We start from the raw sequence: 13530 nt of genomic DNA on the forward strand, positions 1-13530 counted from the left end.
GCTCCCATGGAGAAACAAAGTTTGTTTGGCTCCCCTGCACGGGAGGTTCTAAAGAAGGTGGAAGAAAAAGCAAAATCTGTCCAAACAGTCAAGAATTTCTTACAGGTCCAACCTCCGAGGTTTAGCCGAAATTGGCCTTCGAAGAATTGGTCCTTTCCAGACAACTCCAGAGCCCAGAGAGGCAGAAATAGACGCCCCAGAGGCAGAGGTCAATCTAGGGGTGCCTACAGGGGACGTCAATGGCAACCTACCAACCAGAGAAATACTGCCACAGGCTCAACTACAACCACTTCCACAGGGCAGACACAATGACTTGGCTCTAGTTCCGCCTACCAGGGAACAACTGGAAGCACCCTTGGGCGGAAAGCTAGCCTTATTCTCCGACAACTGGCATTACATTACAGGAGACAAATGGACTTTACAAACAATAGACAAGGGCTACAGGTTTCACTTCCACACTCTACCAAAAAAGAGAGGAATGCCAAACCTACCACCAAGCCAAAAAACAGACGCTCTAAGACAAGTCAACAACTTACTAAGGATGAGAGCCATAGAAGAGGTACCGCCTATGGAACAAGGCCAAGGATTTTACTCCAGGCTTTTCCTTGTACCAAGAAAAGAAAATCAATGGAGACCTATTCTAGACTTGTCCGCACTGAACACATACCTCATTGTTCCAAAATTCAAAATGCTGACCCTCCAGCAGCTTCTTCCCATGCTGGGCAAGGAGCCTTGGCTGGTGACTCTAGATCTCAAGGAGGCATACCTGCACGTCCCTATACGACCAGATTGCAGAAGACACCTCAGATTTCTTGCAGGATCAGAGCATTATCAATTCTCAGCATTGCCTTTTGGCTTATCTACTGCGCCCAGAGTATTCACGAAATGCCTGGCATCAGTAATTGCTCATTGCAGGCTTCAGGGAATTCAAATTTACCCATACCTGGACGACTGCCTAATACAAGCGGACAACAAGGCAAAATTAACAAAAGATTTGGAAAATGTCATACAACTGTTGCAAGCCTTGGGATACACAGTCAACATGCAAAAGTCAAGACTAGTACCATCCCAAAGGATAACATTCTTGAGTGCAGAACTGGATACATCAACTCAGATGGCTTTTCTCACAGAAGAAAAACAAAAGCAACTGCTAGCCTACTTCATGACATTAACAACACAAACTCGGCTTACTGCAAGGAAAGTCCTGCAAGCCCTGGGCTACATGCCAGGCTACATATGAGAAAGCTACAGTGGTATCTAAGGAATGTATGGTCTCAACACAAGCACAGTCTAGAAGCCCAGATTCCAATAATTCCATGCCTGAAGCAAGAATTCCTGTGGTGGGCTCAGGCCTGTCAATGGAACAGAGGCTTGCCTTTCCACAAACCTCATTCAAGCCAGACCATCACCACGGACGCCTCAGACCTAGGATGGGGGGCACACATGGTGGACAAGTGTATTCAAGGCCTATGTACTCAAGACCAGCTGAATCTACACATAAATCTAAAGGAGATGCTGGCAGTGAAAAATGCGATCCAGGCATTCAGACCACTCCTTCAACGGGGTCATCTGCTGATAAGGACCGACAATACCACAGTCATGTGGTACATCAACAAACAGGGAGGTACACATTCATATCCTCTATGCCGGATGGCAATGGACCTGTGGAATGTGGCCCTGAATCTCAACATTCAACTTCAGGCCAGATTTGTACCAGGAAAAGAAAATTCTCTAGCAGACACCTTAAGCAGAACTACCACGGATGCTCACGAATGGATGCTGCATCCAGATATCTTCAAAGCCATAACAAAGAAATGGGGACTACCAAACATAGACCTGTTCGCCTCCCCACACAACCACCAATTGAAGAAATTCTGCACAAGAGCATACCACCCACTTGCTTGGAGGGTGGACTCCCTTTCCTTCAGCTGGAAAAACCTGACAGCATATGCATTCCCACCTCTTCCCTTGATGTACAAAGTTCTACTGAAGATCAGAGAGGATCAGCCAAGGGTAATCCTCATAGCTCCAGACTGGCCGAGGCAACATTGGTACCCGCTACTGAGAAGCATGTCTCGGACACACGCATGGCCTCTACCTCTATGTCCCTTACTTCTAACACAGGACAACTACAAGATCCTACATCCAAACTTGAAAACACTGCAGCTAGCTGCTTGGAATATTGCATAAAACAAAATAACCCAGGTTTATCCCAGAGGGTTAAGGACATTATCCTGGAGGCACGCAGACCTTCCAGAAGGAAGACTTATTCAGCCAAGTGGAAAAGATACCTCATTTGGAGTGCAGCAAAGGGAGAAAATGTCTCATTGGCAAACATAGCACACATCCTGGAATATTTAGCAGAACTGTTCCACAATGGCCTGTCTTACTCCTCCATTAAGATTCATGCATCAGCAATTTCAGCAGAATACAACATGGATCCTCCTGTCTTCTCTCATCCTCTACTCGGGCAGTTCTTGAGAGGAATCAAAAATGTAAAACCTCCAAGGAAACCACCTTTACCTACATGGGATCTCAACTTTGTGCTGGAAAAGTTAACACTTCCTCCTTTTGAACCAGCAGCAACAGCAGAATTACAGTTCTTGTCTTGGAAAACTGCTTTCCTGATAGCAATCACTTCAGCAAGAAGGGTATCTGAGTTACAGGCATTAATGGCAGTACAACCCTTCCTTATCTTCCATCAGGACAGAGTCTCTCTGAGAACTAACCCTACCTTTATGCCAAAAGTGGTCTCCAGAGTATCATTGAACCAAGTGATTCATTTACCTACATTCTTCCCCAACCCACAGAACAGGGGGGAAAGACTACTACATACCTTGGATGTGCACAGACAATTACGCTACTATCTGGACAGAACTAAGACCAGCAGAAAAACTGACCAGCTTCTGGTAGCATATGCAACAGGAATGCAAGGAAAAGCAATTTCAAAACAGACAATCTCAAAATGGATAGGAAATTGCATTCGATTTTGCTACTCTTTTCATGGAAAGACACCACCTGAAAATATCAGACCTCATTCCACCAGAGCTACAGCCACCACTACAGCTTTCCTACGAGGAGTGGCTACCAAAGACATTTTAGAAGCTGCTACTTGGAGCTCCGTGCATACATTTGCCAAGCATTATAATCTTCCCTTATATTCTAGATCCCGAGCAGGTTTTGCAACTGCTGTTTTGCAAGGGATCTTTACACCATCTTTATCTTAGTGCCTCCTCCCCCAGTTTGGCTATGATATTCTACCCATATGTTAGGACTGCAGATGCATCCTTGAAGGACATAGTACAGTTTTGTACCTACCATAAATGTAGATGTCCGATGGGTATGCATCTGCAGTCAGGATTACCCACCCTCCTTCCCCTCTGTGGTATTCCTAGGGTATTTACCCCTCTGTTAGCTAGCTGGGGGAATCTATTATGGTGTATTTGGTTGTATATATGTATATGTGTGTGTATATATATATATATATATATATATATATATATATATATATATATATATATATATATATATTGTTTGCTCTCTACTGTTTGGAATTATTTGCATTTATCCAAATTTAGCCTTACCAGAGGCACCTGGCATCTGGGGCAAGAAACACTGAGGAAAATGGCGTCGGCTGATGCCTTTATACCCAATAAACAGCAGCTATGACGTCGGGTGAAGTGCGACATCAGCCGAGGCCAGACCCAGACTTTGGAATCCGGCCGACCAAAGGGCTGCCTGAGGCAGGACAACCCATATGTTAGGACTGCAGATGCATACCTATCGGACGTCTACATTTATGGTAGGTACAAAACTGTACTTTCCCTGTACTAATGGATAGAGTTGGCTCCTAATTTTTTTATCCCATATATGGTTCTCCTCAAATTAACTGTGGTATGACCCCAGTTATTCTCTGTAGGAGTTGTATATAATTATCGACCCATGAGCAAGACGTTGTCCCGTTCGATTCTCAGCTAGAGCGTCTTCTGTGTGGAGATATGCGTGAATGGATGTACGTTCGCTGAAGGTTATGCGTCAGGGCTGGTAACTCTGCACGTAAAAATCCACTACCAAACATTAGCGGACCGGAGTTCCGCTGTGGCGACCCCTAACCGGGGTAAGCCGAAAGACGCAACAAGGTGGGTAAGGTCAATCTGTAACCAAATGAAACAAATTAATTCGGGTACAAAAAAGCTAGGCTTAAAATGGCAAACAAGGCCATCTATCTTAATACTTGCATATGAACCTTTGTAAATTTGGGGAAAGATTCTGCCACCAAGGTGAGGATGACCAAATGTGGGGAAAATGTCTTGGAGGGGCACAGCTTTCTGAGGACTGTGGTGTTTCTTTGAAGGGGAAGGGGGGGTGGTAAGGAAGAGGACTAAGAAGAATTCTCTTTTCATATTATTGTTAGATGTGGATAGTCTGCATGCATTTTTCCTTTGTAGCTGAATATGTTACCTTGGATAGTATTGTGCAGTTTGAGCCTGTTTCTGTGAAAATTAAAGCATGTGGAAGGAGTAGCTCCCCTTAAACAGACCCCCACCCTTGTCATTCAGACAGTATTGCCTGCATTTTCAGCACTTCAGTCTCTGTCCTTCATCCACAGAGTTCATCAGGATCAGGTTTGTTTCTGTCTAGCTGGTCTACAGGAAGATGCAGCATGCATTTTTTTAGCTTTCAGCAGTTGTGGTTTTAGATGTCTTCCCTTGCAAAGATCCGGGGCTTGAGAGCTGTTCCTCTAACTTTGGTCTTGATCCTTTCTCACTGTGCTCTGTTCGAGCGCCAGTCTGTTAGATCTGTCATCATCAAAGGCCAAAGTAAACATTGCTGCCCCATTTGGTGTCTAGTGTCAAATTTGCCATAGACTGAGATCATGATTCATTCAGTGGTTGTGCCTTTTTGATGTTGGAAGTGTGTTTGCTTATGGGCAGAGTATTCCATCCAAGCAGCCTTCAAAGTGCCTGTTGCATCATTTGAAATTCATGGTTGATGTTAATTCTTCTTATTGCTGAGGTTGGCCCATTCAGCCTCCGTCTCTGGGCTTTCGGCATCACTGTTGGTCCTTTGAAGTCATTGCACCTAATCTTTGTTAAGGAGTCGCAAGTAGTCCTGATTATGAACTGTGCATTCTTTTCTGTATGAACCTCCCCCTGCAGCATTTTAGTGTGGGGTTATCCTGCGATTTTACTTGTCTGCTGCTTTTGCCATCCACCTCTGGTAGCTCAGTAGAGTGAAATCTGTGGTCTTTACAGGATTTTGGAGGTGTTAATCCTTCAGTCTTACTCTTTGGTACAGGTGTTTTTTTTTTTTTCCTCTGTATGGTCTTGTCCCCATAATGTTGTCCTTGTGGTATCTGCATATAACAACAGTGCATCCTAGCTTAAAGTAAAAAAAAAAAAAAAAAAACCTTGTAAAGAATACCAAACACTACTTACTTCATTACTGTAACATCTCACTAACTTTCAAAATAAGGCTTTCTGCTTGCATTGTCTAGTTTACAAAAGATTGTAGGTCTCATGACTGCATGTAGTACAACGCTGTACTGGACTGTGCCGCACTGTAAGTGGTGGGGAGACTAGGAGCAGCAGGTGGAAAGTGGGAATTTTACGCTCTGATGCTATTGTAGGAAGGTTGTAGCTTTGAAAGGTTTATAAGGAAGACATACCTTTAAGAATGAAATCTAGTTCGGGCACCAAAAAGTGTAGTGCAGCAGTCCCTGTGATAAGGGAGTATTCCAGCCTGATAACACGGAGGTAAAGGCACAGGATTACCAACTGGCAGACCTGGGTTTGAGTCCTGGCTATGACACACCTAGACAGCAGCAGTATCTGTGCAGAAGGACCTGGTGATTTATTTCCGTAATATGTCTATAAAACCTCTGTGGAATCTACTCCTACAGTTGCCATGAGTCTATTTTATCTCTGTGCAGTTGTTTGCTTGGTCTGTTCTAGGTTTCATATACAATGACGCTGTACATAGAGAAATAAATCATTGCTGGATTTTTATGCTTCCTGGCATGCCTGTATGCATGTCCATATGTAATCTTCTTTATGAATGAATCTGTCTATCGTTAATTTGGAGTTTTGATATACTGTATGTATCTGACTGACGATATTGCTTTCTGTCATTGCTTTGAATGTATGCACTCTTGTCACTTTACTGTCGTGTATTTTGTGTATGTATGTTTTTCCTTGGGCTGAAATTAAAATGGTCCACGTGGATCAGTCTGTACTTTTGTTAACTAATATATATGTGCTTAAATAATTTCTAACTTCGGGTTATTTATCTTGATTTGCCACAAAAGTGTGTCTTGGAATTTTTTTATTTTAATAACTAAAAGGTTTGCAGAAAACTTCTGTTCAGACAAAAACATTGTTGACTGCTATGTTGCATTGCTCCCAACTATTCCCCATCACCTAGCTGAATGTTCTGCAGCCTTTTTACATTTGTTAAGCCAACTGTAATTGATGTGCTTAAGAAAAGAGAGATGTATGGGGTTCCTGATGCAGCTTGGTGAAAGCTGCTAAGTACATGTGATTTTATTTGCAGATTGTTGAAGTAGTTGGAATAGTAGCGGCTGCATTTCATTTAGTAATTTCAGCATCCGTGTACTTGACTACATATTTATATTCATTAGATTAAATAAGTTTGTAGTGTGTTATGTTCGTGTACTTATCCTAGCTGTGTTTGTTTTAAAACGGATTTTTCATCTCTGAACCAGTGATTCAGCCTACCCTGTGGTGCTCTGACGAGCCTTTGAGGTGCGGTACTAGTGGGCAAGAGGTTTGGTTGGAAATTCTGCCTCTGGGGAAGCAACCCACAGGGGGCCTTGTAGTACAAGATGGTGAGGAATGAAGGGAGTGTTGGTGCAATTGTAGTGGATAATTGCATTTGATGTGATCAGTAAAGCACTTCAGATTATTCTTTATCCCTAGCCACCAGGTTCTATCTTCAAAGGGAAGGCCAGTGTGGCTGACTTTGTAGTTCCATCAGTAGAGGTCGTTGGTGGTTCTGTACTGATGAGGGACTGGGTTATTTTGAGGGTCTGGACTGCTTTGACACGCACTGTTACTGTCTTTGGTAATTATGTACATTTCTCTCACGATGGGAGCTATTGTCTCTCCATTGTAGACTTATTTTAAGTATCCGGTTTGATAGTTTCATTTGTTTATATTGGCTTAATATTTTCAGTGCATTCAATATTTTTGATAAGATTTTTCAAAATTACATTCCTCTTCCCACACAGAAAACATTGTCGGTAGTTTTATGTTTAGTAGAAAACTGCAGCTCAACACACACTGCCTTATTTTGTGATTTGTAGAATACATGATTAGTATTTGCTTTCTCATGTCTTATTTCTTCTTTTGTAGGAGGTGTGGACTTCGCCTTGCGCTATCATGGAAAGGTGCACAAAAATGTTGCGTTTGCTCATCTTGCAGGTAATTAGCAGCTGCATTGGACTCCTAACTGCAGATCATGTGCCACCTCTGCAGTTCACCCACCAGCATTACAATGTTACAGTGTATGAAAACTCTGCGGCAAAGACCTATCTTGAAGGTTCAACAAAAATGGGCATCTATATTAGCGATTCACTGTGGGAAGTCCGGTACAAGATAGTTTCAGGTGATAATGAGAACCTTTTTAAGGCGGAGGAATACATTCTTGGCGATTTTTGCTTTTTGAGAATAAGGACCAAGGGAGGGAATACAGCAATACTAAATCGTGAGGTTAAAGACCACTATGTACTTATTATTAAGGCGTTTGAAAAAAATAGCAATGCTGAAACGCGCACAAAAGTTCATGTTCAAGTTCTTGATACAAATGACTTAAGACCACTCTTTTCTCCAACATCATATAGTGTTGCTTTGCCTGAGAGTACTGCACTGCGTACAAGTATTGCTAAAGTTACTGCAACAGATGCAGATATTGGAACCAATGGTGAATTTTACTACAGCTTTAAAGAAAGGACAGACTTGTTTGCAATTCATCCAACTAGTGGAATTGTAACACTGACTGGCAGACTTAATTATTCTGTAGAGAAACCTTATGAGATGGAGATTCTTGCTGTGGACCGTGGGATGAAATTGTATGGCAGTAGTGGAATTAGCAGTATGGCTAAGTTAACTGTCCGTGTGGAGCAGGCTAATGAAAATGCACCTGTTATTACAGCGGTTGCAGCTGCCCCTACAGAAGTACAGAAAGATCCAGTATATGCCATTGTTAGTGTAAAAGATGATGATTTTGGATCTAGTGGGGAAATTGCTTCAGTAAGCATTGTGGCTGGGGACCCCCTGCAGCAATTTAGGGTGATAAAATCTGATTATGGCATTAAAGAATATTACATTAAAGCTGCTGCAGAAATTGATTGGAGGAACAACCCTTTTGGATTTAACCTTACTCTTCAAGCCAAAGACAGGGGAGCCCCACCTCAGTTCTCTGCTGTGAAAGTAATTCATGTGGCACCATTGCAGTCAAAATACAGACCTGTCAGATTTGAGAAAGATGTATACAAAGTAACAATTAGTGAATTTTCACCCCCTAATACTCCAGTAGTAATTGTCAAAGCCATACCTAGTTATCCTCATTTAAGATACATTTTCAGACGCAATGAAGGTAAAACCAAGTTTGCTTTAAATGCAAACACTGGACTTATTGCAACAGCTGAGCTGTTAAATGCACAGAGTATGTCACCTTTTGAATTGGAAGTGATGACTAATGACAGAAAAGCATTTACAAAAGTAATAATAAACATAGAAGACGTGAACAATAATGCCCCTGAATTCACTCAAACATCCTACAAAGCTTCTGTTAATGAAAATGTACCAGTAGGGACTAGTGTCTTAACTGTGAGGGCTATTGATCCTGATAACAGTGAAAATGGCTACGTGACATACAGCATAGCAAATGTGAACCCCCCTCCTTTTTCAATAGACCATTTTACTGGTGTCATCAGTACTTCCTTGTTGCTAGATTATGAACTAATGCCAAGGGTTTACAATCTAAGAGTTAGAGCATCTGACTGGGGTTCTCCATATCGTCATGAGGTGGAAGTACCAGTCACCATTGTCTTGAATAACTTAAATGACAATAAGCCACTGTTTGAGAAGATAGATTGCGAAGGAACCATTTCTCGAGAATTTGCAGTTGAAGAACCAATAATAACACTGTCTGCCATTGATGCAGATGAACTGCAGCTGGTCAAGTATGTGGTAGTATCTGGAAATGAGCTGGGCCTGTTTGAGTTGAATGAAAACTCTGGAGTACTTTCGCTGAAGCAGCCTTTTACTGAAGGTGCTGCAGCAAGAATGTCTTTCCATAGTCTTCAGGTCGCTGCTACAGATGGCGAAAACTTTGCAGAGCCAATGTATATCAATATCACTGTTATAACAAGCCGCAAATCAGTGGATCTGCAGTGCACAGAGACTGGTGTAGCAAAAATGATGGCCGAGAAGCTTCTCCAGGCAAGTAGGCTTGATATCCATGATGAATCTGAGGATCCGTTTCCTGATACTTATTCAGTTAATCGTCATGAACCACAGTTCAGTAGTCTTTTGCCTCGTGAAATAGAGGTGAAAGAAAATCTTCCTGCTGGTACTCCAATAACCCTTATTAATGCTACAGATCTTGACAGTGGCTTTAATGGAAAGCTACTTTATGTGATCGCTGGAGGTGATCCTGACAGCTGCTTTGCTGTTGACATGGAAACAGGCTGGCTAAAAGTGCTTTCACCACTAGACAGAGAGAGGAGAAATCATTATACCTTAAATGTGACAGTGTACGATCTTGGTATACCACAGAAGTCTTCATGGCATCTTTTAGAAGTTTTAATAATTGATGCTAATGATAATCACCCTGAATTTTTACAAGACAGTTATTTCATAGAAATTGGTGAAGACACTCCAATAAGTACTGATATAATTCAAATTGAAGCTACTGACAAAGATTTTGGGGTGAATGGAGAATTGAGATACACTATTCTTACAGATACAGATAACTTTTCAATTGACAGCATAACCGGTGTTGTAAAAGTTACTGGACTGTTGGATCGGGAGAGGGAACCTATATATTTACTAAAAATTGAGGCAAAAGACCAAGCACAAGAAGAAATGCAGTTGTCCTCTGTTGTGTTTCTGAAAGTGTCCTTAGAAGATGTAAATGATAACCCCCCTAAGTTTCTTCCTACAAATTATCATGTGAGAATCCGAGAGGACTTGCCTGTTGGAACTGTTGTCACATGGTTGGATGCTCTTGATCCAGATGTAGGACAGTCTGGTCAAGTGAGGTACAGTTTAATAGACAATGGGGATGGGACGTTTGATGTCGACAAACTAAGTGGAGCAGTAAGGATTTTACAAAACCTGGATTTTGAACAGAGACAATTCTATAACTTGTCTGCACGTGCAAAAGATAAGGGCAAACCAGTTTCCTTGTCTTCAGCGTGTTTTGTTGAGGTGGAGGTGGTAGATGTTAATGAGAATTTGTATGCTCCAGTTTTCCCATTCTTTGTGGATAAAGGTGTAGTGAAAGAAGACGTTCCTGTAGGCACATCCGTGATGACAGTAACTGCTCGAGACCAGGATGAAGGCCGAGATGGAGAAATTCGTTATTCCTTAAGGGATGGAACTGGTCTGGGTGTCTTCACAATTGATGAAGAGGAAGGTAGGATTAAGCTTAGTTTTCACATAGTAACGGTACCATGACAATGTGGAAGACATTTTTGATTGAAGGCAGTAGGATGCTCTCCATGGGAGGATGGCTCATATTTAGGCCACACTTTGGAGACTGTCTGTAGTATTAATACTTCTAGCTGTACTGCATTATGATTGTAGTATCTGAAAAGGCATATTGTGAGTATTGCAGTAAATCCAAGATCATTTTTGCTTGTGGTAAGGCTAAATAACTTTTTGTAAAGTTGCTGGGTATTGTCATTGACTATTTTTATTTCATTTTTGGGCTCACGTATGTTGCAACACATTTCTCTTGCTTCTTGTGCAGCGTTGACCCAATTTGAAGTAGAATGCGATTCTCTCAGACCCTATGTCGGTGCTTAAGTCTGTTGGCTGAAAGTTTTTTTTCTGTTGAGGACTGCAGTAAATGTATTCCTTGGAGAAATACGGCAGTACTCACTGTTTTGAGAAATGCTGAACGGCCCTGAATTTAACTTTCTGAATTTAGAAAAGTCCTTGGACTTGCATGTACATTTATTTCATTAAGTTCATGGTGAAGGGTTACATCCTTCATGTTTTAGTTTGTAAATGATACCTTGTTCAGTTTTTGTTGGCAGTACTCTTGTAGTACCAGCAGTGTGCATAAATGTAGGAATATTCAGGTGAAAAGCTTACTTGAAGTAGATGTTGCTTGATCATAATCAAAAGTATCTTCTCAATCATATTGTGAAACTTCAAGTCCAGAAAGAGAAGGAAGTGCAGAGTCTGTCGTATGAAAGGTAACATGACAGAGCTCTCTTGGACTTGGCTGCAGTTGAATGAATGACTGCAGAATGCTGTAGAAAGAATTTTTTTTTCTTAAAAATGGCAAAAAAAAATGCATTTGAAGAACTGCAGCAAACAGCAACACCTGGTGTATCGTTAAGCCAAGTGGTAAACCAAACAAAACTACTGTACATCATTTATCAGTTGGACCCTGTTATTCTAGAGGTGTTGGAGATGCTTTAAATTTCATTGAAATGTATTTATTGATGATCTGTCACTTGAGCTCGGGAGTATGTTTCACTGTTGCAGTCATCACACTTTGGTATTCGGGCCGACTGAGGGCTACCTGCAGCCAGATAACCAAAGTCTTGGGATTTCTGCGTCGGATGCTGTCGCTTCTTCCATGATGTCAGGTCGTTAGGGGTATAAAACATGCAGCCGATACCATTACATCAGCTTTTCTTGCCGAGCAGAGCCCGAAGCAGTTCGCAAGTGTCGGTCGTCTCCTGAAATTTTCATTTTTCGAGTTTCAGACCTGAAGTCTTCTAAAAGATAAGTACCCCTTTGGGGATCCTTTTTTCTTGCTCTAACAGATGTGAGAAAAAAATAATAATTGTCTTGCCTGTGGTAGGCAAATACCCCAGAGATTTTCATTCTTACTGCATCACCTGTTTAGGCCCAGACCACAATGTTCCTCGCTGTGGGTTTTGTGCCCTGTTCAATGCCCGAACTATTAGTTGGGCTATTTTTGTCACTAAATTCTTTCGCTCTCATTCTCCATATTCTGAAACTGCTTCGATAAGCCATCCGACTATCGATTTTTCCAAAAAAGCGTAAGTGTAAAGACAGACACAGACCGCATAGGTCCAAAACTGCTGATGACGCTTCCGTTAAGCTAGTGGCCAGTCCGCCGGTACTCAGTGAGGTGCTTTCGCAGCCCCTTATACTTGCTTCTACAGATTCGCAGGCCTCTACTGAGACCCATTCGGAGTCCAGTATGCTGCGCGATGCTGCTTCGACTATGGAACCTGCAGATGTCTCTATCTTGGATGGGTCCGGAGCCGCTGTGCAGGCACCGGCTTCTGAGGGTGTATTCAGACCTTCCGATGTTCATATTAAACCAACTACTTCGTTTCAAACCAAAAATACCGAGTTTTTCAGGCCCAGAGTTCGCACTGTGCTTAGGAAACTGACTACCAAAGTGCATTCTCAGGGCCCCATGCCACAGAAACAAATGCTTAGAGTGGCTGAAGACCTTTATTAGGGGAAGCCAGACTTCCCCCTCTAAAAGACCAAGAACTGATTTTCCTTCCGATTCTTCAGATCATGAATCCTATGGCTCTGACCCTTCTGATTACCAGGACATACCTTTATCTACCTATGAGGATTCTGATGCAGAGGATTCCATTCCCTCTGCTTCCCCACCAGAGGATTTTTCTCTCGGTAAAACCCTGCATACCCTCAGAGAGCATTTTCGCTGGGAATGCCAGGGCTACCCACAGTCCAAAAAGAGACCCTGGGGAATTTTAAACTTGTCTCAGCACAGGCCTCTAGCTATCCCTCCTGTTTTGGAAATTGTAGATGATGTCTTCATGGAATCCAGTCTTACCCCTGATATTTTGCCACCAGCTCCCAGGAAACCTAACTGGTACTACAGAGTACCTGACTCTCACAAATTCCTATTTAATAATCCTACTGCGGATCCAGAGACCATTTCCCAGGGACCTAAAGACATTAAGGCTACTACAGCCAAAAACCCTACCTCTTTGGACAGATGGGGTAAGAAGGTGTACACCTCTGCTACTTTTGCTATCAGGGCTTTAAATTTCCAGTTTCACATGTTAAAGTATCAGGAACATATTATGAAACAAATTAAACACAAAAATGATGATTCCTGATTGTGCAGAACATAAAGATTTACAAGAGTTAATGCATTCTTTGCAATGTGGTTTTGATGCCTTAGAAGCATCTTGCAGGGCTGCTGTCACTGGGTCTGTTCTTAGAATGTATGCTTGGCTTAAGGAACAAATCTTGCCAGACCATGTCAAAATTACTAGATGCTCCATTAAACCAAGAACGTCTGCTTGGCACTAAA

General features: G+C 42.1%; 1 protein-coding gene across 1 annotated transcript in view; it reads left to right on the top strand.

The window, feature by feature from the left end:
- The window catches only part of FAT1 (FAT atypical cadherin 1), a gene marked incomplete in the record, with an annotated part of 1563619 nt that overhangs the window by 74162 nt on the left and 1475927 nt on the right, over window positions 1–13530 (top strand). Inside the window, 1 exon segment of the mRNA XM_044062507.1 lies at window positions 7374–10662. Coding sequence (XP_043918442.1) covers window positions 7374–10662 — 3289 coding nt within the window.

This window comes from Protopterus annectens, chromosome 2.part1 (assembly GCF_019279795.1).
Source record: "Protopterus annectens isolate FY-2018-M chromosome 2.part1, PAN1.0, whole genome shotgun sequence".
Taxonomy (NCBI): Eukaryota; Metazoa; Chordata; order Ceratodontiformes; family Protopteridae; genus Protopterus; species Protopterus annectens.